This window comes from Odocoileus virginianus, chromosome 34 (genome assembly GCF_023699985.2).
Source record: "Odocoileus virginianus isolate 20LAN1187 ecotype Illinois chromosome 34, Ovbor_1.2, whole genome shotgun sequence".
Lineage (NCBI taxonomy): Eukaryota > Metazoa > Chordata > Mammalia > Artiodactyla > Cervidae > Odocoileus > Odocoileus virginianus.
The window spans coordinates 27116034-27139588 of NC_069707.1; the positions used below are offsets into that span (position 1 = coordinate 27116034).

The window sequence follows — 23555 nt, forward strand, 5'->3', positions numbered from 1 at the left end:
TTTTTCTTAAAAAATTTTTAATTTTAGTGTGATCATGCCTTCTTTCATCCAACAAATACTAAATGAGTCCCAAAGATTTCAGCCCTACAGAACTTACATTCTACAAAGACAAGAAAATAAACATCAATATACATCTTGTAGAGAGGAATACACCTGAGGGAAGGTGATAAATGCCCCTTACACACACACACACACACACACACACACACACACACACACACAACAAAACAAAAAACCAGCAGGGCAGGGTAAAGAGGATGGGAAGATGGGTTGCAATTTCAAAATTTTGCAGAAAGCCATGATAAGCAGACACTTAAGGCAAGCTAGGTAGTTAGCCATATGCATATCTAAGCATGATCCTGGAATGTTCTAAGAAGGGTAGAGGCCAATGTGGCTGAAGTAGAATAGGTGAGGCAATGCAGAGTAATAGGAGATGTGATCAAAGAGCTAAGAGGGCAGATCTTATGATGAGAGAATGCTATTTAATAGCTGAAAACGTAATGCAAGTTCTTTTTCCTCCAAGAATAAAGTAGTTCTTGCCCGAGACAATTAGATTTGGGCTGTGACAGTTTGCACAAACCATTTCACTGGCAAAGCTTCTGGTTCCTCAACTACAAATGCAGGGATTACAGAAGCCATGTAAGGGCTCTTTCTGCCGGAAACTCTCAAATTCCCCGAGGCATTGATGCCAAAGGCAATACGTGGTAAAGGAAGAATTAGGGCTAGGCTGTGGCTTAGAACAAAGTTCTGCAATCCTCAGTTCAGTTCAGTCGCTTAGTCGCATCCAACTCTTTGCCACCCCATGGACTGCAGCATGCCAGGCCTCCCTGTCCATCACCAACTCCCGGAGTTTACTCAAACTCATGCCCATTGAGTCGGTGATACCATCCAACCAGCTCATCCTCTGTCGTCCCCTTCTCCTCCCGCCTTCAATCTTTCCCAGCATCAGGGTCTTTTCAAATGAGTCAGTTCTTCGCATCAGACGGCCAAAGTATTGGAGTTTCTAGCAATCCTCAGTTCAGTTCAGTTCAGTCGCTCAGTCGTGTCCCACTCTTTGCGATCCCATGAATCACAGCACGCCAGGCCTCCCTGTCCATCACCAACTCCCGGAGTTTACTCAAACTCATGCCCATCGAGTCGGTGATGCCATCCAGCCATCTCATCGCCCCCTTCTCCTCCTGCCCCCAATCCGTCCCAGCATCAGGGTCTTTTCGAATGAGTCAACTCTTCGCATGAGATGGCCAAAGTATTGGAGTTTCAGCTTCAGCATCAGTCCTTCCAATGAACACCCAGGACTGATCCTAGCAATCCTAGAACACTGCAAAAAAGGGGAAGATGAATTACAGCAAGTAGTGCCAAGCTTAAAGAACATAACGTTTGGACCCAAGGTGCTCACAAACGGGTGAGCCAAGATCGCCACCACAGACTGCCGTGCCTCAACGCCGACCTTCCACAGAGGCGGACTCTCTTTGACTTCCCGTTGTATTCCAGCTCGCCTACCCCATTCAACCTCCTAGGCCACCTTCCCCTCCCCTCACGGGCCCTAATTACCCACGCAGGCCGCCCTCCCCGCCCAGGCCCCGCCTCCAGGCCCTGGCCCCGCCTCCCAGCCAGCTGGCCGCCCAGTCCTGGTCTCGGCCTCGCTGTCCGCGCCCCACTTTCCCGTCCACGCCCCGCCTCCCGCTGGAGGGATGGTCCGCGGAGGAGGAAGTGACGCAAGACCTCAGCCCGAGGTCCGCGCGGGTGTATACCCGCGGTGGTGCTGGGCAGCACCCGCGTTAGTCCCGAGCAGCATGGCTCTCCTCTCTTTCCTCGTCCCTGTCTTGCTGGCCAGAAGCTGGGCTGAGATGAGCGCCGCGAATCCGGAGCTATCCTCGGGTACTGTCGCTCGCCGCAGGGCCGCAGGCGGGTGGGGACGGGGAAGGAGGGAGCCCCACCGGCCAGGAAGCCCCGCCCGGGGTGGGGGCCGCGCCCACGTCGGTCCTCGACGCCGGGCGGCTTCGGGTCCTAAGGGGGCGGCCGCCGGGAAGGTGACGCCGAGTCTCCGCGGTTTGCAGCCTTCAGTTCCCTTTTTCTGGCCTCTTCCGCGGTTGCCGAAACAAAACGCGTTCTCTTAATTCGTTTCTAAATAAGTGAGTTACCTGGTGAGCAGTGGCACACCGTGGCCTCGAATCCTTAGACCTTCTTTCGCCCGCTGAGAATTATTGAAAGGCAGTTAAGTGGCCGTCTTACGTGCGAGTCTGCAAGTGGTTCGAGGCACGTACTCTCGAGTCCGTCTGTCAGGCAGTAGGTCTCTTGGAAGACCTCAGTTCCTTCTTTATCTCCGCCTGCTTAAAGAGATTTCCCAGGAAACGTTTTTCTAAAAGCTCAGTGTAGTGATAATTAGGAGCTCCGGTGAAATCAGTGAACTGTTTCTGCAAAAGGGGGAAGCCTAGGTTATCGGAAAGCGGGGCATTCTTGAGCGTTTCCTCTGTGTACGAGGTGAGCAGCTGCCTGAAAGGGGTCAAGGCGACCCCGCTTCCTTTACTCTTGGCGAACTCTGGGTCTGCACCAGTGTATGACTTCCTCTGTGACACTTGTTAGATGCAGGGCCTTCATATCCCGCCTTCCTTTGGCTTGCTGTTTAGAAGCCAAGCAAACAAATAGTTGAGTCATTGCTTGGAAGAGACTTTGCGCCATTTGTGTTGGAAATGCAAAAATAACTTCAGTTTTTGCCATCAAGGATCCTGATGGTATAGCTAACAGTTATTGGGCACTGTTGTAAGTTCTTATCACCTCATTTCCCAGACGTCCTATAAAGTAGACGCTGTTCTCTCATTTATGGATGAGAAATTGAGGCATGGAATCTACTAAATTGCTGCTATTCACTGGGAAGCTTGGCAGTTGGGTTCCAGAGTCTGAAGTACTTACCTCTGTCCTCTGCCATTATTAGGGCAAATTGGTCACCCATAAGGGCAATTACAGTCGGTTATGATAAGAGCTAGAACTTACATATAGTTTACTGGAAAGCAAGACATGGGTGCCTGACTCAGCAGGGGAATCAGGAAAGATTTCACTGAGAAGGTGACCTCAGAGTTGGAGCGGGAGGTTTAAAGAGACTTGTGTGTGCAGAGGAAGGGCTCTGACCCAGCAGGTTGAATTTGTGGAATAATTTAAGCATTTTGGGTTCGATCTCTGGGTCAAGAAGGGAATGGCAACCCACTCCAGTATTCTTGCCTGGAGAATTCCATGGACAGAGGAGCCTGGCGGGCTACAGTTCGTGGGGTCTCAAAAGAGACACGACTGAGCGACTAAACAACAACAGCGAAATTGTTGTTTAGGAACCAGTTGGTTGGTGGGAACCAATGAATGAAGTGCCTTGTCGTGTGTAACAGCAAAGGACAGAAACAGAGCTTCGGCTCACTTGGACAAAAAGAGGAGTTTATTGGCTGAGACAGTCCAAACCAGAGTTAAAACAGAAACGTAGAGGTGTCGGCTGAACCAGAAACTCAAAGTGCCAAGACCCTCCATTTTTTATTACTGACTTTGGCTGTTGGCAGCCTTCCCTACTTGGCAGGAATCATGGATGTTGACAGGCTTTTGGATCTTGACATCTTGCAGCTTCCTCCACCCTGGCAAACTCCCAGAAGAATGCTCCGATTTGCCCAGCTTGGGTCAGGTGCCAGCTATGGGACGGGTACCGTTGCAGGTGGTAACAGTAGGAGAATCCCAGGAAGGAGAGCCATAATATTGCTGAAAGAAGTTCAGGTGCTGAGCCCAGGGAATAATAGGCTCACTCTTGCTCAAATCAGTGAGCTGCCATGGGATTATTTTCAGGAGATCGGTGATTTTATGCAGGATCAGATACGCCATTTAGAAAGACCATTCAACTTAGAGGATAGTTTTTAGATAGATTCAAAGGAGGGAGGCCACATAGGAGGCTGCTACTTAAGTCTGGGAGAAGACAGTGGTAAGTTTAAATGGAAAAGAAGAAATTAGAATACAGAGTCAGCATAACTTGGGGATGACTGGATGTGGGAAGAGAGGAAGAGAATGACTGAGGTTCCTGGCTAGGGAAGCCCTAGGAAGCCCTTCCTTCTGAGCCTGGAGCCCTCCTGGCTAGGGCAGAATAAGAAGCCCTTCCTTCTGAGCCTGGAGCCCTCCTGGCCATGGGCCTCTTGTGACTACACAGTCCCTGTATCCTTGATGCCAGCCCTGGGAGGAAGATTGCCTACCTTTCTCCATAGGAAGGTCTGTGGCCGTCTATACTTCAGCATTGTATAACCACAGGTGTCAGCTACCTTTTTCCAGTTTGTTCTTCCACTGTGGGTATTATCTGAAGAGCAGACAGCTTTAAAACAGGAGTAGTGCTCTTAACTCACCTTCTCCATTTGATTATTAGCTGTTCATTCTCTGACTTTAGGTAATGCTCTGCGTGTGTTGAGAGTTTTCATTACTTTAGATTCTATATGTATTTCAGAGATGCAGAATACTTAAATCAGTGCATTTCAATTATATTTATTGGAGAGGGTATTAATAATTTGTTTTCCTTTTACTCTGATTCATGATTTATATGGGTTTTTGGAAGATCCACATTTTGGTTCTATACAAAAAAAAACCTAAAGAACTCAAGAGAGAAATAACCCCTTTAAAGACTGAGCTAAATGGATAATTAATGGCTCCATTTTAATTGGACAAAGAATCAAAATGAAAGATGAGCCAGAATTAAATGAGTTCCTGACAATAAGGAATCAGTTACTTGTAATTTTCTTATTAAGGGAATGTCTTTGTTTTAGATTATCCCAATACTGGATATCTATTTCAATCATATCCATTCTAAATAAATAGTATATTCAGATTTTTGGTGACTGTCTTGTAATTGTGATAGTATACTAAATTAGGCAAAATTACTTGAAGCAAATGCTTATGCAGTCATCAGAAAACAATTATCTCCAGTTTCTATTTATATTTTTCCCCACTTTTAGTAAACTATCACAAAAATGCTTGCACATCTTTTATTAATTAAAACCAACAAAACTTTGCACACTGTCAAGTCTTTGAGTAGCTTCTCTAAGCTTTTTTTTTTTTCCCCTCTCTTTTTGGTAAAAAGATGTAAATACTACCTCCCTTCTAGGATGATTGTGGTGTTTAACTGAGATAATGGTAACAAAGTTGAGCTCATAGTTTGTCCAGTAAATGTTTCATATATGTTGGTGACTGTCATTCAATTATGTGTGTCATTTTCACAAATATATTTTTTAAATATTGCATTATTTTAGTTGTGAATGAGAAATTGTGTGAGCTTTAAAAACAAGCTCATCCAGATCAATATGAAAAATTTAAGCTCCGTGACTAACTCCTTCCAACTTTTTCCCACTCTTCCTAAGACTGAAAAGTCCTGTTTAATTTTTTCTGTTCCTAAACTATTTCTTAACTTAAGAGTGAATCATCCCAAAAGAGAGTTAGTCTTGAAAAATGAGTTCTCTCAGGGACTAGGTGGACCTAGTTCAAATAGAATTTTATTGGCATGCCAAGCAAACCCAACTAGACGAGATTGAATAAACAGGAACAATAATACAGCCCTGCATTTCAGGTCAAAAGAGTGGCTGGGAAGAAGTTTATTGGATAAGCCCTAATTTGGTTGTGGTTTCTGCGAAAGACCTGGGGGGCTTTAGTTCATTACAAATTCAATGTAAGCCATGATTTGATGGAATCATCTCTTCAGAAAAGTATTTCATTCACAGCAGTTACATTACTTCTGGGCCCTACATTTTAAGGAAGAGAGAGTGAGTGATAAAATGTGCAGACAGGAGGAAGGGAAGACTACAAGGACACTAGAGGTCTTGACACAGCTAAGGAACTCTGGAAGGTGAAACAGACCTGAAATATTTTAATGAACTCGCTTGAACCCTTAGTTCTAACACCCTTTTTACAAAGGTACAAGGAAATAATAGAAGGAATTTTAAATAGGATAGTTCTTCCTTTCGTTTCACAAAGTGATAGGATTGCTTTCAAAGCCCCCCAATATTTGAATGTTTCAGTTTTAAAACGTTTATGAATGCTTGAAACACCATGTGCAAGAATTTTTAAATGTCTTTATTCAGCTTAAATTTAGAGGATGCTGCTATCAGTATTTGCTAAGAGAAGAAGTTGGAAAGCACTAAGAAAAAGTTATTTTATCAGCATCGTAAAACCATTCAGTAGATAGATCGTAATTATAAATATATTCTGAAAAGAATGCAGAAGTCTTAATGTTTTCCCCTTTTTCTGCCTGGATTTCTCATGCCATTTCTTGTTTTGCTGTGTAAGAAGAAACCTTTGTGAAAATGTCCATAACCCCGCATCTTTAACATGAGGAAGTTGTTAGATATTTTGAGAGTTGCTCACTCAGAAAAGAGTCTGGATGCTTTAAGTTAGTTTGTTTTTGAGTTGTAGTGTCAGATGACTTTGAATCCTCCAAAACAGTTTACTTACTGGCCACTGTCTCCTTGACCTCTTTATGCTTCTCAGCTTGTCCTTCTCCGAGAGAGGTTGTGAGCAGACCGTCGAACGGTGTCTGTGGAGTGCAGAGTTCTGTTTTACATTTAGATGTACACAGCTTTTGGGGCTTTGCAGATGGCTCAGTGGTAAAGAACGCGCCTGCAGTGCAAGAGATGCCGATTTGATCCCTGGGTTGGAAAGATCCCCTGAAGGAGGAAATGGCAACCACTCCCGTTTTCTTGCCTAGAATATCCTATGGACAGAGGAGTGTGGTGAGCCACAGTCCATGGGGTCGCAGAGTCAGATACGATTGACCATGCTCACATGCGCTCACACAATTTTTTTTGTCTTTGAATGCCATTGTGTAAAAATCGGTGAACTGCTGTGACTGTCCGTCTTTCGGCCGAGGCACAGATGCTTTCAGAGGCTTGGGGATGGAGCAGAGGAGGCTGCCCGCACCCCCGTCACTGTCCCTGCAGAGGAAATCTGGAGGCGTCTGTGATGGCTTGCTTCCCCTCTGCTGCCTTTCCCAGCGACGATCCTAGAGCTGTCCTAGCTGCTGCTTTAGGGGCTTCGGTGACACCTCTTGCCCCATCTAGCGGCAGGGCTTCAGCACATGCTGAACTTCGTTTGTCTTTTCTATCCTTTCCCTTGCTGTTTTTTCGTATCCTTGCTCTTTTTTTCATATCTTATCACCAGGAAACAGTCCGTTGTAACCAGATCTCTCCTTTTTATCTGTGTTGTAATTAGAATGTTATGAAAAGTGATTCTTCTCTCATTTGTTTGCTTTTGTTTAATCTTCAGCTGCTAGTTCTAGAGGAGTTTGCAGAAGCAGATATTAAAAAAGAGCTGAACTTGACTGTGGGTCATATGCAGATAATAATGCTACAAGTAACTCTGAACCCATTTCCAAAAACAACATGTGTTACAGAAAACTTCTGGCATTTTTAAGAGATGGGGAAATCTGTAAGATGATCTTATTTCATGAGATACTCCTTTAACTTCATACTCTTGCTATTTCTACACATATTTTTATTGACATAGAGTGCATTTATTATGAATAGAAGTTAGCTGTAAGCCTCAATTATTTTAAGCTGATTATGTAGTCATTTAAACTTTAGGTTACAAAATTCTGAAACTTAAGGAGAAAACTAGTCATGTCTACTTTATCATGTGATTTTGGCAAAGATGACAAAAGCAGATGTCTGATCACCACATGGTTTCTCTTCTGGTAGCATTAAAACCACAGGTTACATCCTTTGATGTAAATATTCAAAAGTCTGTCCTATAATCTAGTAGTAATTTCTGTGTTTCAGAATCCATTGAAACCTCTTTTCCTACTACCTGTCTTGATTGCTTTGAAAGCTGTGATTTAAGTCTTTGTCCTAGTCTAATCATGCCAAGCTTTTACTTAAATTTTGGGAAATATTTGATTCACTCTAAAGACGAATGCAACACAAGTCTACTGCTGTTTGTATTTCATAATGTATGATTCAGTAACCTCTTCTTAAATATAAATGCACTTTGTTTTATATTCTAGTATATAGGTTTATTTCTATATGCCTTTTCCTCAAATGCAGAAACTAATTTCAGATTGGGTTACATACATATTCCTACTGGGAATAATTTTTTAACAGGGACTTAAAAGGAAGTGAAGGACTTGTCTTTACGGGAAACTGTGAGCGGATCCTTGTTATATAGTGGCAGGAAACTTACCACCACCATCACCTTTAATAGCAGGGAAAATGGGAAGTGTGCCTGTGAACCCAGTGACCTAGCAGAGGAAGTTTCCAGGCAGATTGAAGGTGCCATGTCGTGTCTTTTTATTTCTTACTGTAAAGTACAAGATTAGAGAGAGTAGTCAAGAGAAGGACTGTTAAAAGAAACCAGTACCTGATGGTTTGTAAATTCTCAGCTACTAACTGCAGTCATGAAATTAAAAAACACTTGCTCCTTGGAAGAAAAGCTATGACAAACCTAAACAGTGTATTAAAAAGCAGAGACATCACTTTGCCGACAAAGGTCAGTATAGTCAAGGCTATGGTTTTTCCAGCAGTCATGTATAGATGCGAGAGTTGGACCATAAAGAAGGCTGAGCACCAAAGAATTGATGCTTTTGAAGTGTGATGTTGGAGAAGACTCTTGAGAGTCTCTTGGACTGAAAGGATATCCAACCAGTCAATCCTAAAGGAAATCAACCCTGAATTTTCATTGGAAGGACTGATGCTGAAGCTCCAATACTTTGGCCACCTAATGCAAGGAGCTGACTCATTGGAAAAGACCCTGATGGTGGGAAAGATTGAAGGTGGAGGAGAAGGGGGGGTGACAGGATGAAATGGTTGGATGGCATCACCAACAATGGACCTGAGTTTGAGCAAACTCAGGGAGATAGTGAAGGACAGGAGAGCCTGGAGTGCCATAGTCCATGGAGTCACAAAAAGTTGGACACAACTTTGAGACTGAACAAGAGCAGCAAAAGATGTTAAAATTAAGAATTGGCATGTGAGGGATGTTCTGATTTATTATGAGTTTTCTTAGCGTTAGGTTTCTTATGTAGTTGCAAAATTATATGTGTGATTGATATTTGATATTAATGTTGAATTGACCCTAGAGGGGGATGCCTATAATTTCCTTCTCAACCATAGAGTATCAGCTCTTTGAGACAGGCTGCTTCATGAAGTTGAGGTGTGAACACGCTGTAAAAGGAGCCCAGCTAAGGAGGGCTCAGGCCACCCTGCTGTGTATGGCCATGGGAACTCGACTAACACCAGGGCTAAATCTGGCAAGTCCAGTGCTTCCTGACTACCTGCAAGAAAATTGCTTAGAGAACCAGTGATGATAGGTACCAAAAGCCATCAACATTATTCTAGAAAGGAAAAGTAGAAAAATGCTGTCTGATCACTGGCTACAGATCAAAGGGCATATTGAGTATTTGAACATGAGACATCCTTCCAACTTCATCATCTCAACCTTTAGGTACAAATTGTTCTACTACTTTGGTGAATAACATGGGAGCTAGAGATTTCAACAGACACCAAGGCTATTTGCTGAGCAGGAAGTGTAAACATATTAGTTTATCAAAAGAAATTGTTTGCCTTTTATTTTTTATTGAAGTATAGTTCATTTTCAGTGTTAGTTTCAAGTGTATAACAGTGATTCAGTATTTTTAAATTATACTCCTTTAAAGTTATTAATATCAACTATATTCCTTGGGCCGTACAGTGTATTCTTGTAGCTTATTTATTTTAGACATAGTCGTTTGTGTCTCTTGGTCCCCTACTCCTCTATTACTCCTACCACACCACTGGTAACCACTGGTTTGTTCTCTATATTTGTGACCCTGTTTCTTTTTTGATACAGTCATCCATTTGTTTTTAGATTGCACATATAAGTGATAATATACAGTGTTTGTCTTTCTGTGACTTTTTTCACTAACCATAATACAGTTTAGGTCCAAACATGTTGCTGCAAATGGCAAAATCTCATTCATTTTTTGTGACTGAGTAGTATTCCACTATGTATGTGCATGTGTGTGTGTGTATATATTATAGATACACAAACACCATATCTTCTTTACCCATTCATCCATTGATGGGCACTTGAGTTGCTTCCATATATTGGCTTTTGTAAATAATGGTGCTGTGAACATTGGAGGACATGTATCTTTTCGAGTTAGTGTTTTTGTTTTCTTCAGATATATGTATATACCCAGGAGTGCAATTGTTGGACCATACAGTAGTTCTATCTTTAGTTTTTGAGGAACCTTCATACGGTTCTCCGTAGTGGCTGCACTGATTTACATTCCCACCAACAGTGTGTACTAGAGTTTCCTTTTCCCCACATGCTTGCCAACATTTGTTATTTATAGACTTCGATGATAGCCATTCTGACAGGTGTGGGGTGGTTTCGTATTCCATTCTTTATTTAAATTAATTTTCCTCCTAAATAAAAATGATTCCTAAAATTATGATAAGGCAGGGTTTCTCAGTGTTTAGCACTGAGGGCATTTTGGACTGCCAAAATGTGGAGGGCTATCTTGTGTATTACAGGATATCAGCAGCATCCCCAGCTTTTATCCCTTAGATGCGAGTAAAACCCCACCACCATGCCGTTAAGAGAACTGAACTGTCTATAGACAGTACCATATATCCCTAGGGGACATATCACCTCTTGTGATGAAAAAGGGGGTGGGGGGCATGGCAATAGAATCACACTGTCCTTGAGTGTTTCCTAGGTGGCTGAGCAGTAAAGAATCTGCCTGCCAGTACAGGAGACGTGGGTTTGACCCCTGGGTCGGGAAGATCCCCTGGAGGAGGAAATGACAACCGACTCCAGTGTTCTTGCCTGGAGAATCCCATGGACAGAGGAGCCTGACGGGCTACAGCCCACGTGGTCGCAAAGTCAGACGTGACTTAGTGACTAAGCATGCAGACACACACTGTATTTTTTTACCTAAATAACTCTTGATCCACGTTCTGCTCTGAAACAATAATGCAGGTGCTAAATAATTGTAAATTAAGACAGTGTACCAGTTTGGCTTCAAATATTGGAATTTTTGTTTTGGGAAAAAATTTAGTAGGTGTTTTCTTCAGCAGCAAGCAAATATCCTATGTATGTGAAATTAACACCTTGTTTGGCAGGTGAGGGATTCTGAAACAACTCTTTAGTAATATAGTAAGAAAAGAACCCAGATTTCTTAAGGTCCAACCCAGGGAATATACTTCTTATTAGAACAATCTACTCGGTATAAGGCTACTGGGTATGGGGCTTCCCTACTGGCTCAGTGGTGACGAATCCTCCGGCAGTGCAGAAGATGCGGGTTTGATCCCCGGGTCAGGAAGATCCCCTGGAGGAGACACTGGCAACCCACTCCAGTACTGCCTGAAAAACCCCATGGACAGAGGCGCCTGGTGGACTGCGGCCTATGGGGTCACAAAAAGTCAGACACGGCTTAGCAAATAGACAATCTGGTATGAATCTAAGTGACTATCATTATTATCTGGGATACATTTTTTAAAAGTGTAAACTTTTGGCTCTCTTTGAGGTTTTTAGGGTGACAAGTTATGTTTGGAAGCCACTGCACCTGACCACATTGCTATTCATTTATTTATTTTAGCTGTACAAGCACATCATGTTTGGTGGAGTTTTCTAGATAGGTAGGATTGAATGCTGTTACATTTCAGGTCATAGTGCTAACACTGTACCTTCATGTTTGTTCACAAAGACGGGCAAGAAAGGAGGGGGAGAGAGAGAGAAAAGGAGGAAGGGAGGTGTGTGCTCAGTTTGCTGTGGGGTGGTGGACAATAGCCCTTTACACCCAGCAGGGGAAAACGGCAGCTTTCACTGACTAGATAATGGTTGTGGTAGAGTTTGGTTATAAGATGTTAAAGTAACTTCTGCCTATTTTCTTGTGTGACACTTGGCACATCTTACCAACAGACATTTTCTAAAATGGTTTAAAAGAGCAAAGGCAGGAGGAAATACAGGGTATGTTTTGAAAAAAGTCCTGTACACCCCAGAGAGCAAAATGCTGATGAAACTGGAACGCTTGATCCCCCCCCCACCCCCCGTCAGGCAGCCGTTCGGTGTCTATCGCAGTGCTGGAGAAACGGCAGTGAAGGTGTGTACCAGTGCGGAGTGGAGGGCTGAGAGCCCAGGGAGCACTTCAGAGTGAAAGCGACCCTCCCACCTGTGGCCAGTTCTTCTCTAGACGTTGAATACAGTCTTTGGTACCAGATATAGAAAATTCTAGTGACGAAACGAATTGAGGATTAGTATTGCAGTGCAATTATAGTTGTGGTGCAATTACTGATAAAAACTCCTAAAACATTCTAGGAATGTGTTACTCGTGCTATATTACTATTTTTTTTAAGTCAGTTGTGTTTTATTTTTACTGTGGTAAAATATGTATGATGTAAAATTTGCCATTTTACTTATAAGCGTGCAGTCCAGTAGCATTAAGTACATTAACAATGTTGTACAGCCAGAACTCCATCTCTAGAACTTTTCATGATCCCATATTGAAACCGTGTACCCATTAAACATTAACGCCCCATTGTCTTTTACCCCCCCACCCGCCGCCCACCCCTGATAACCACCATTCTAGTCTCTGTCTCAATGTATTTGATTATTTTGTATGCTTCATATTAGTGGAATCATACAGTATTTGTCCTTTTGTATCTGACTTATTTCGATTAGCATAATGTCTTCAAGGATCATCCATGTTGGAACAGGTATCAGAATTGTCGTATCCATTTGTAAGGCTGAGTAACATTCCATTACATGTATATGCCACATTTTTTATTGTGGTACAAACACAGCATGAGATCTACACTCATAACAAAATTTTAAATACAGCAGTTGTTGTTGTTGTTCAGTCACTAAGTCATGTTCAACTCTTTTCAACCCCATGGACTGCATGCAGCACGCCAAGCTTAGCTGTCCTTCACTACCTTCTGGAGTTTGCTCAAACTCATGTCCATTGAGTTGGTAATGCCATCCAACCATCTCATCCTCTGCCACTCCCTTCTCCTGCCTTCAGTCTTTCCCAGCATCAGAGTTTTTTCCAATGAGTCAGCTCTTCACATCAGATGGCTGACGTATTGGAGCTTCAGCTTCAGCATCAGTCCTTTCAATGAGTATTCAGGACTGATTTCCTGTAGGCTTGACTGGTTTAATCTTCCTGCTGTCCAAGGGACTCTCACAAGTCTTCCTATAAGTAAAGAATACAGCTTTGTTAATTATAGGCACAAGGGTATACAGCAGATATCTAGAACTTAACTAATCTCATATGCCTACATTTATACCCATTGGACACCAGTTCCACATTTCCCCTTCCCTCCACCCCCTGGTAACCACCATTGTTCATACTATATTTGTGTGTCCCTTGTATCACGATGTTGTTTCAGTAATTTAAAATGAATTAGAATGCTTCTGTACATTATTTAATAAAATTAAGTTTTAGAAATACTTAATCTAAATAAATTTACTATCCTGGTGAAATCTTCAAGTGCATATTTGGCTTCTTACATTAAGGTTTTGTAATGTCAGTGTTTGTTGCTCACTAATCTTTCTTTCTTTTTGCATCTCTTGTAGTGCCACCACCAACCGATGTTACAATACAAGCCTACAACTTGAACACTGTTATATTTTGGGGCTACCCTATTACGCTACAGAGTCCTATGTTTACCGTACAAGTGATGAACTATGGGTGAGTGTCACTTTTATCTTTTTATCCTGTTTTTGCCTAGGTCCTTGCACATCTCATAACTGATTCTTCCATCATCATTCCTTCCCATGTGGCAGAACTTCCTGAACTGCTTAACGACTTCCAGATGTAATAAGGATGCAAATTAGTTCTTTTCAGAATATTTCCTGCCTCTTAGTACTTCTTCCTGTCAGATTTAAGGTAGAGTAGTAGGACTAACTTCTGACATGTTAAGGCATGACGAATGAAGCTTACAGTTCTGTGTTAAAAACAGCCAAGTCATCTTACTTCCTATAGTGTATGTATGAAGTAGAAAGAAAAATACAAGTGTCAGGAGTTATTATAATATGTTGGATTCTATAAGTTATGACTGTTAAATGGACTCTGCTTTTGTTGAAAGAACAGATTTTTTTTTAATTACATGTGGAATGTGGTTTATAGAGGTCTTATTCTGAATTGAGCCTCTTTATTATAAATGATTTTATAGATCTTCTAATCAAAGAGTAAATATTTCCCACTTTATCTCGCTTCTTCCTCCTGTCCTTACTCATCTCTGTCTACCAGCTCCATGCCGTGAATGAACAGCAAGGCACAGACAGAGACGGTTTATGTGTTAACAGTAAAAGTTACCTTTGTGTTGTTTATTTTAGCGACGGGAAATGGATTGATGCCTGCCATACTTCCAGTCATTCTTGTAATATCTTTTCTATAATTAATGATCCATCAAGTTCTCTCTGGGCTAGAGTTAAGGCCAGGGTTGGACAAGAAGAATCTGTCTATGTACAGTCCAAAGAATTTATTTTATGCAAAGAAGGTGAGTAGAATGTATACATGTCTGAATTTTAATTTCATTCGTGTGTTCTGTATATATTTGCTTTTATAAGCAGTTGCTAAAAATTACCACAATGCCCTCAGGAACATTTGGAGGAATTTAGGGAGTTCCTGTCTTCTCTTCGCCCAAGCCCCACAGTATAGGGCTGAGAGGTGCCCGTCACTTTGCCCTTCTCAACCGTTACACTCCCACCCCACGCACGTATGGATCCGTGCTGTCCATTTGATCGCCACACCCGCTTCCCCTCTGTCTTCTGTCATTTCCTCCCCGGGTTCCGTTCGCTGAGGACTGTGAGAACTGCTCTCAGTCTTCCCCTCAAGGCCTCTGGCAATGCAACACATTAAATTTAACGTTTTTAATTTAACACATTAAAAATGTTACAGCTCTGTAATCTCTTCAGTCACAGTGATTTTTCAGTTCTTCACGCTTCCGACATCCCATTCCCATGATCTGCCTGATCTTCAATGTCACCTCAAGCTCCAGACTCTTCAGTGCCCATTCTTCTTTTCTGGCTCACATCCTACCCTGTAGCTCTCATACCGCCACCCGTGGGTAAGAGAAGTCGGTAGTCAGCCTGTTCCTTCCCAGTCTTGTAGCTCTTTGATGCCTCGCCTTCTAGCTTCTCTTTCATCCTTGTTCAGCTTCCATGCTTCATGACTTCAGCCACTGCCTGAGTTCTGCTCCTTCCTTTTGGTTTGTGCTTGCTTCATCTCTTCTAGAAGCCCTGCCTCTACCTGTCCTTGAAGTAGTTTCATTCCCCAGAGTCCACGCTTCTGTCACCTGATAATTATACTATCTGTTATGTCAGATTTTTCCCACACAGATTTATCAAGGTCATACTATGTGCCAGAAAGTATGCAAGGCCCTAAAAACAGATCTGTAGGTATGCAGTAAATATGTGAAAAATAGATAAATGGTTCACCTACAGAGTTCCAGACATCAAAGACATAATAATAAACATTATGGAATCCGTGAATAGCTAGTTCTGATTTTCATAGTAAAAATTGAATGTATTTTGCAAACTTTTATGGAGTCTTCATGCCAAGTGTCCATAGGCACTGGAAATACAAAAAGTTATGATGAGGATTCAAAGATAATTACAATGCCTTTTCTGAAATGTGTTTTAATAAGCATGTTCTGTTTTCTGTTTAATAATTTTTAATCTACAGAATCAAAGATAAAGGAAAGATAACTTCATAGAGTTTCTTTGATGTCAAGGCTTTTTACCAAGATTCATTAAGGACAGTAAAATATATTCTAGATGTTTGTGGAGTGATTTAAATTCTGTCCTGCTTTCGAACAATAGCAACAGAAAGAGTAGGTTGATGGATTGAGTTTGGTACTGTTAGGTAATATGCTGTGGATCACAGTTCAAAGTCTGATACAAATTATACTTCTTTTTTGTTCTCCACCCCCCAGGGAAAGTTGGACCACCTAAACTGGGTATCAGAAAGAAAGAAAACCAAATTACTGTTGATATATTTCACCCTTTAATTACCGTAAATGGAAAAGAGCCAGAAGCTATGTATGATGATGAAAATGCTTGTTACACATTCACATACACTGTGTTTGTGAGCGTCAATGGAAGTGAGGTATGTGTTTCTATCGCATCTTTTTCTACATTGAAATATTCCTGTTGTTTGCGTAAGTTGTTTTATATGTGGTAAAATGAAAGTAGAATGTTTATGGATATTCAGTCACGACTCATGGCTCATCAGTTTTAGTAAGAAAAAAATAAATATATGTTGAAGGGAATCCGTACTGGAGTTAATCTTTAACACTGGCCCGGTGAATACATTTTAAGTTTTTTTCTTCGCCTCTTTTAACAGTGTGGTTCTAATCTAGACTGTTAACCTGTGTATCTCCATTTCTCCACTGGTAAGGTGAGGATAGCTTTAATCCTTCCTTCCTCGTTGGTAGTGACGTGAAGTAATACGAAGCTCTCATTGGAATCCTTGTCTTTGAAAGAAGCAGCTTCCAGGACTCCTGTAGGATGTGATTACAGTCCGGCACTGACGTGCAGACCCCACTTTGACTAGAATTTTCCTGTTCCGGCCCCTCTCCAGAGCACTGCCAGTCCTTACTTAACGGAGTTTGTCAAGCACGTGCCTGCTGCCTTTTAGGCCCTCGGAGCGGCAGGGAGGCAGGCCGGGCGGCGGGGCGGGGCAGGGCAGTAGTGATTTCCAGCAGGGTGGCCGGGCCTCACTGGGAAGCGTTACTGGAGCTGGGCCTCAGGGAGGTGAGGAGGTGAGCTCCTGGATGTCCGTGGGGAGAGTGTTTCAGGCAGGGCCTGGCAGAGGCGCCCAGGCCCGTAACGGGGCAGCACGGCTGGGCAGAGTGCTGGGGCCGCTGGCATTGGAGGGCTCGCTGGGGGCCGCTTCTCTTGAGGTGGTGGAGAGATCTGAGTCTTCTTACTGAGTTGTCGTGCCTCATGGAGAGATGTTAGGAGAAGGACATCTGATTCAGGTTGTGAGACATCACTGTGGTTGCCCGCTGAGTTGTCTTTCTGAAGTGCATATCTGACCATATTACTTCACTGCTTAAAACCCTTTAACAAGTCCCCGTTAGTACAAAATCATGTCTAAGTTCTCTTCCGTGGCACGGCCCCTTGGCTTCATGACGTGGCCTCTTGCGTCCTTTCCACCGCGTGTCCTGCGTAGCCTTCCAGCTTCGTTTTCGTGTGTGCTCTGCGGACCTGCTTCTGTTCTGAGTCTCCTGCGGGTACCCTGCTCTCTCACAGAACGCCCTTCTCCACCTTGGAGAATTTCTGTTTTTTCTTCAGTATTCAGCTGGCAAATCAGCTGCGCTTCGAAGTCTCTTCTGACCCCGTGGACTGATTCCCCTTCTGTGGTCTGGTTATTCCTCATTTCATAGAGTGGGGCTTTCTCTTACAGTCCTCATCACTCACTTGCATTTCTTTCTTGTGTCTCTTGTACACTCTATCATAAGTTACTGGAGGTCAGGCACCACTTCTTACCTTTGTGTCCTTAGGCCATAGCACAGTGATCCACGCACTGTGGCTGGTTGAATGAATAATAAGCTCCCAGAGATTGCTTCAGTCCTGTCCATGTATTACTGCTGAGAGATGCTCTGGCAGGATGCCTGGGTTACTCTTCCTATGAGATGCTCATCTCTCTCACCAGCTAAGTTTCAGGCACTATAGAAATAGGACCAGTGAGCATTTGTTGGTTTGACAGCTAACACTGAACATTCCTGCTATTTGAATTTTTATATTCATAATCTGTATTTTAATTTTTAAATTTATAATCTATCTAAAGAACATTTTAACAGATTTATGGCATCATGCATCATGCTGTGTTGAAGTAACAGATTGACTTACTGTTTGAATATCAACACTATTTTCAGACATGTCAGCACTCATCATGTCTATGTTTTTCTTCAAATGTTCGACCAGGATAAGTATGGTGATATTTTTTTCCAAATTAAAAGGTGCCATGCATTTTCTTTTTTTCTTTTTCTGTCCAGACCACAGATAAAATGTACACGAAGGAAGAGGATTGTAACGAGACTCAATGCTTCTTAAACATTCCTGTGTCCTCACTGAATTCTCAGTACTGTGTTTCAGCAGAAGGAGTCTCAGAATCATGGGCTGTTACCACTGAGAAGTCTGATGAACTTTGTATTACCTCTTCTGATGATAGCAACACAGAAGGTAAGTTGTTACCATTTTTTCCTAAATGTAGGGTTTTGGTTTAGTCACTGAGTAGTGTTTGACTCCTTTGGGACCGGTGGACCGAAGCCCAGCAGGCTCCTCTGTCCATGGGATTTCCCAGGCAAGAACACTGAAGTGGACATTCTCCAGGGGATATTCCCGACCCTGGGACCTAGTACACATCTCCTGCACTGGCAGGTGCATGCTTTACCACTGACACCAGGGGAACCCAGTATAAGGAGTGATCACTAAAACGGTAGTGTGAAAAAAGTTGATTTTTAATTTCAGTACATCTCTGCTCTTTTCAAAAAATATTTAGTAGTTCCATTTCTCAGAAGTTTAAAATTAAAAATAAGGCCATTTTTCAGTCTTAAAAGATACGGAACAACCAATTTAGAAAGCCGTGTGATGACCTTTGACCCAGGAACGAAAAAAGGTAACACATAAAGCTGTGTGCATAAATTTCTGCATTTCAGGATTATGGGTAAGGACATATATCAGTTTGTTACTCTAATATAGCAAGATGTTATATATCCATTAAAATATTCTTCCTGGGGACAGTAAGTTTATAAACTAAAAAGCAGGAATGTGCACTGACTAAAATTGTGTTACCTGTGAACTGGACAAGCACTGGAAATTAACATCTAAAAATAAAGATTGGTTTAAATCATAGATAATGGGTCGTTTTTATAACACATTTTTAAAATAAATGTTTTCATTTTATTATTATTTTCTTTAACAGGCATTCTCATTTGGCAGGTACCTTAACAAAACTTCGGGCTTATTTTTGATGTTACAAAATTTAAATGTTTATTATAGAAAATTTTTAAAGTGTAAAAAGCCGGAAGGAAAGAAAAGCTGTAGTTCTGCCATCCAGATGAATACTCAGTTACTCACTGTTTGGTGGGGTTTTTTTCCATCCTATTTTTTCTTTTGCTTTGTAGCCATGATCGTACTACAGGACAAATATAACGTAGTGCATGAGTCTTCCCAGGTGACTCCGTGGTAGAGAGTCTGCCCGCTAGTACAGAAGACACAGGAGGCATGGGTTTGGCCCCGGGTCGGGAAGGTCCCCTGGAGGAGGAGATGGCAACCCACTCCAGTATTCTTGCCTGGAAAACTCCGTGGACAGAGGAGCTTGGCAGACTATATATAGTCCGTGGGGTCACAAAGAGTTGGACACAGCTGAACAGATGCACACATGCTAAGCATATGCTGTAAATATTTTTTCATTTTATTTTACATACTTTATTAATAGTATTTTTAATATCTTTAAAATATTTTATTATGAAGATCATATTTGAAGTGAAGTGAAGTGAAAGTCGCTCAGTCGTGTCCAACTCTTTGCGAACCCATGGACTATACAGTCTGTGGAATTCTCCAGGCCAGAATACTGGAGTGGGTAGCCTTTCCCTTCTGATCTTCCCAACCCAGGTATCGAACCCAGGTCTCCTGCATTTTCTTTACCAGCTGAGCCTAAGGGAAGCCCAAAGGTCATATTTAATGTTTCTCAATTTTTTGATTACCTTGTCAGTTTGTCTTTATAAATCATACTTTGATGACTGTCTTTGGGGGTGTGCATGTGTGTGTGTGTGTATTTTACGTTGTTCAAGTGTTTTTAGAATATATTTCCTAGGTTAAAAATGTACAAAAAATGTTGCAAATTTCTTTTCAAAGAATGAAAATCTAGCCTGAAGAATCAGACCAAACACTTAAAATGAATACAGAAAACTTTTAGGCCATTATGTGAGGATTTCAAATAGATAACTTAAAATGATGCAGTGCATTTAATATCCATTTGTGTTATGCTGTTTTGACCAAGAAAATGCATAAAATTTGAAGTAATGCAAATACCCCAGATTTATTTTAAAAAAGAGAGCTCCTGAGTCACACGCCGGACTGCCAGGCGCACAGTGGCGCCTCTTTGGCTCATGCGCAGGCAGCGTTCTCTGCCTGTCTGTGCCAGTGCTTTTGGGCAGGGCGCTGTGTTGCTTGTGTGGTCATTTTATCTTTTCCTATTGTAAAAAACGTTTTCGTGTCCTCTAACGGGTGTGACACAGGCATTTATTTTAGTAACTTGCAGAGTCACTCTTTTTTAGTTTCTTGTTGGAGTATGACTGCTGTTAGCTTCTGCTGTAGTGCATGGAATCAGCCACGTGCGTGTGTGCAGCATCCCCCCCCACCCACCCTGTCCCTGGCCGGGCAGGTCATCACAGGGCATCAGGCTGAGCTTCGTGTGCCGCGTAGCAGGTCCCCACCGACTGTCTGTCTCACATATGGCAGCCTGTGTATGCCAGTCCGACCCTCCCAGTCTGTCCCACCCGCACCCCTCCACGTCCGCATGTCTGTCCTCTACGTCTTCATCTCTCTTCCTACTGTGGAAATAGGTTTATCTGTACCATTTTTCTAGATTCCATGTATATGCATTAACGTACAATCCTTGTTGTTCTGACTGCACTCTACATGACACATTCTAGTTCCATCCACATCTCTACAAATTACCCACGTTCATTCCTTTTTTATGGCCAAGTAATATTCCGTTGTAACTGCTTACCACATCTTCTTTATCCATTCCTCTGTTGATGGACATAGAGATTGTTCCTGTGTCCTGGCTATTGTAAATAGTGCTGCAATCAACACTGGGGCACACATGTCCTTTTCTTAAATTTGTTTTGTTTTTTTAATTGAAGGATAATTGCTTTATAGAATTTTGCTGTTTTCCGCCCAGCCTCAGCATGAGTCAGCCAAGGTGTACATAAGTCCCATCGCTCTTGAACCTCCCTCCCATCTCCCTCCCCATCACACCCGTCTGGGTTGATACGGAGCCCCTGTTTGAGTTCCCTGAGACACGCAGCAAATACCCACTGGCTGTCTGTTTTACATACGGCAATGTAAGTTTCCATGTTACTCTGTCCATACGTCTCACTTTTGAATCATGGTCTTTCAGGGTATATGCCCAGTAGTGGAATCGCTGGGTTGTATGGTAGTTCTGTTTTTAAGGAACCTCATACTGTTTGCCACAGTAACTGTATCGGTTAACATTCCCACCAACAGTGCAAGAGGGTTCCCTTTTCTCCACGTGCTCCCCAACATTTATTGTTTGAGAATTTTTGGTGATGGCCATTCTTATTGGTGTGAGGTGATAACCTCATTGTAGTTTTGATTTACATTTCTCTTATAATTAGTGATGTTGAGCATCTTTTCTTGTGCTCTTGACCATCTGTATGTCTTTGGAGAAATGTCTGTTTAGGTCTTCCACCCATTTTTTGATTGAGCTGTTTTGTTTTTTTTTTAGATTTTGAGTTCCATGAGCTGTTTATATATTTTAGAGATTAATCCTTTTTCCTTTGCTTTGCAAATACTTTGTGCCTTTCTATCTTTCTGTCTTGTTTATGGTTTCCTTTGCCATACAAAAACTTTTAAGTTTCATTAGGTCCCATGTGTTTATTTTTGTTTCTATTTTCATTACTCTAGGAGATGGGTCAAAAAAGATCTTGCTGTCAGAGTTATTATTTCAAAGAAGTAACTTTGGAATAGAAATTAAAGGTAATAAAATGCTGTGAAGGATGGCAAACACCACCACAGCATGTAGGGCACTGTTAATTTGAAGAGCGGACCAGAAAAAAAAATTGAAGATTGTGCTGTGAAAATACAAAACAGCATTAGAGAAAAATATACAGTCGTGATTACAGGTGTTTGTACTCGGAAACAAACCTTCCCTGTTTTATATTGTTATTTATATCTGGTTTACATTCAAAGGGACTTTATTCATGTACAGCTTGCCTGTATCTGTCTGTGTTTGTGTACATCTGTGTATTTTATTAAGTTTTTATAATCTTTAACTAAATAATAAAATGTAACAATTCAGAAGAGTGGGACTAAAAGACATTCAGTTTGTTTTAAGAGTTACAGACATTGCCAGAGTTTATTTCTAAAGAAATATATTTAAATATTTTTTGTTCTTTTTGCCTTTTCAACTGAGAGAAACACCCTGTATTGGGGGCTGTAAGGAAATTGCTATGAAAAAGTCATTTTAGCCACACTATATGACAGTATAGTTGCAGAAAGTTTAGAATCTGAATGCTGGGAAGAATTCCATGTTGATACCTTGGACAGGAACTAATTTTTTACTCATGTCTTCTGACTTCTGTGTCAGTGTTCTTTAAAACTCTGACCGTATTAATTACCGGATATGTAAATCCATTGATGAGTAGCACTGAGACTCTCTAACTATTTGATGGATCTAGCACTGTTTGATTGCAATTCTAATTTGTGATTTTTTTCTCTTTTCATAGATCCTGTTTGGATTCCTATTGTTGCTGCTTTAGTTCTCTTTCTTATATTTGCTCTGGTAGTTGCATGTTGTATCTTTAAGAAGCTGAATCCAATTAAGCCAGAAGGCACCAAGTTACCCAAATCCTTGGTAATATATTTAGTTATTTTTTCCTTTATTTATTTATAGTTGGCTCTTGAACAACATGGATTTGCACTGCACAGGGCCACGTCAGAATTTTTTTTAGTGAATATATTGGAAATTTTTTTGGAGATTTGTGACAGTTTGAAAAAAAACTCACCATATTGCCTAGAAGTATTGAAAAACTTAAGTGAAAAAAATGTATAAACTGCATGTAAATATAATACACAGGGTATGTGTTAATCGACCATTTATGTTATTGGTAGGTTCTGGCCAATAGCAGACTCTTAGTAGTTAAGTTTTTAGAGTCAAAAGTCACATGTAGATTTTCTGACTGCAAGAGAGGCTCAATGCGCCTCACCCTTGTATTGCTCAAGGGTGAACTGGACCCTAAAATGTTAATTTAAACCTTTTTGATAATTCTTTGAATTGGTTTTTTAAAGTAGAATAATGCTCAGCTGCTCACCTATCATAAATCACTCAATCTCCCACATACCCAAAACCACTTTTTTTTTTTTTAACTATGCACTGGGTGCTTTTTTATGTGAGGGACAGAGGCATAGTTAGGCCTAAGTGTTCAGGAGCTTAAAGTCAAGTGGGAAAAAGATAAGGACTCAGTGGTTGTCCAGTGCGATCTGAGGTTCGGAGATGGAGGTTTATGTACATGCCATTGAGGACTTGGTCCATCTTTGCGGGGTTGGGTTAGTCATGGCTTCTCCAGGGGCAGTGATAGCTAAGCAGTCTTGAGAGGCAGAGAGGAGTTCATACAGGTACCGAGGGACAGTGTGTGCTAAGGCCCACTGTCAATAAGGTGTGGCTTTCGAAAACCTGTGAATACAGAAATGCTTCATGGTAATTGAAGTGTAGAAGGAAAGATGACCAACAGTGAGTCTAAACTAGAAGGTTGACATTTTAATGCCTAACATTTAAAAGTATGATGAAAAGAACATTCAAAGGTGTCAGAATGATA

The 23555-nt window shown here is 41.7% G+C and overlaps 1 protein-coding gene and 1 long non-coding RNA gene across 4 annotated transcripts in view; one reads left to right on the forward strand and one right to left on the reverse strand.

The window, feature by feature from the left end:
- On the reverse strand, window positions 1–2645 carry LOC139033025 (uncharacterized). The gene is made up of 2 exons (XR_011485647.1): window positions 2142–2645; window positions 1–1318 (listed from the first exon to the last, which is right to left on the reverse strand). It is a non-coding gene; the product is annotated as an uncharacterized lncRNA (long non-coding RNA).
- The window catches only part of IFNGR1 (interferon gamma receptor 1), a 26859-nt gene continuing 4937 nt past the window's right edge, over window positions 1634–23555 (forward strand). Inside the window, exons 1-7 of one of the 3 annotated variants that reach the window (XM_020882055.2) lie at window positions 1634–1878; window positions 13555–13669; window positions 14317–14480; window positions 15918–16090; window positions 17985–18171; window positions 21646–21717; window positions 22467–22594. In XM_020882055.2, coding sequence (XP_020737714.2) covers window positions 1692–1878; window positions 13555–13669; window positions 14317–14480; window positions 15918–16090; window positions 17985–18171; window positions 21646–21717; window positions 22467–22594 — 1026 coding nt within the window. In that variant the 5' untranslated portion in view covers window positions 1634–1691. Of the gene's footprint in view, window positions 1879–11365; window positions 11430–13554; window positions 13670–14316; window positions 14481–15917; window positions 16091–17984; window positions 18172–21645; window positions 21718–22466; window positions 22595–23555 lie in introns of those variants that run through there. The other 2 variants (XM_070461564.1, XM_020882056.2) reach the window with 2 other exon arrangements.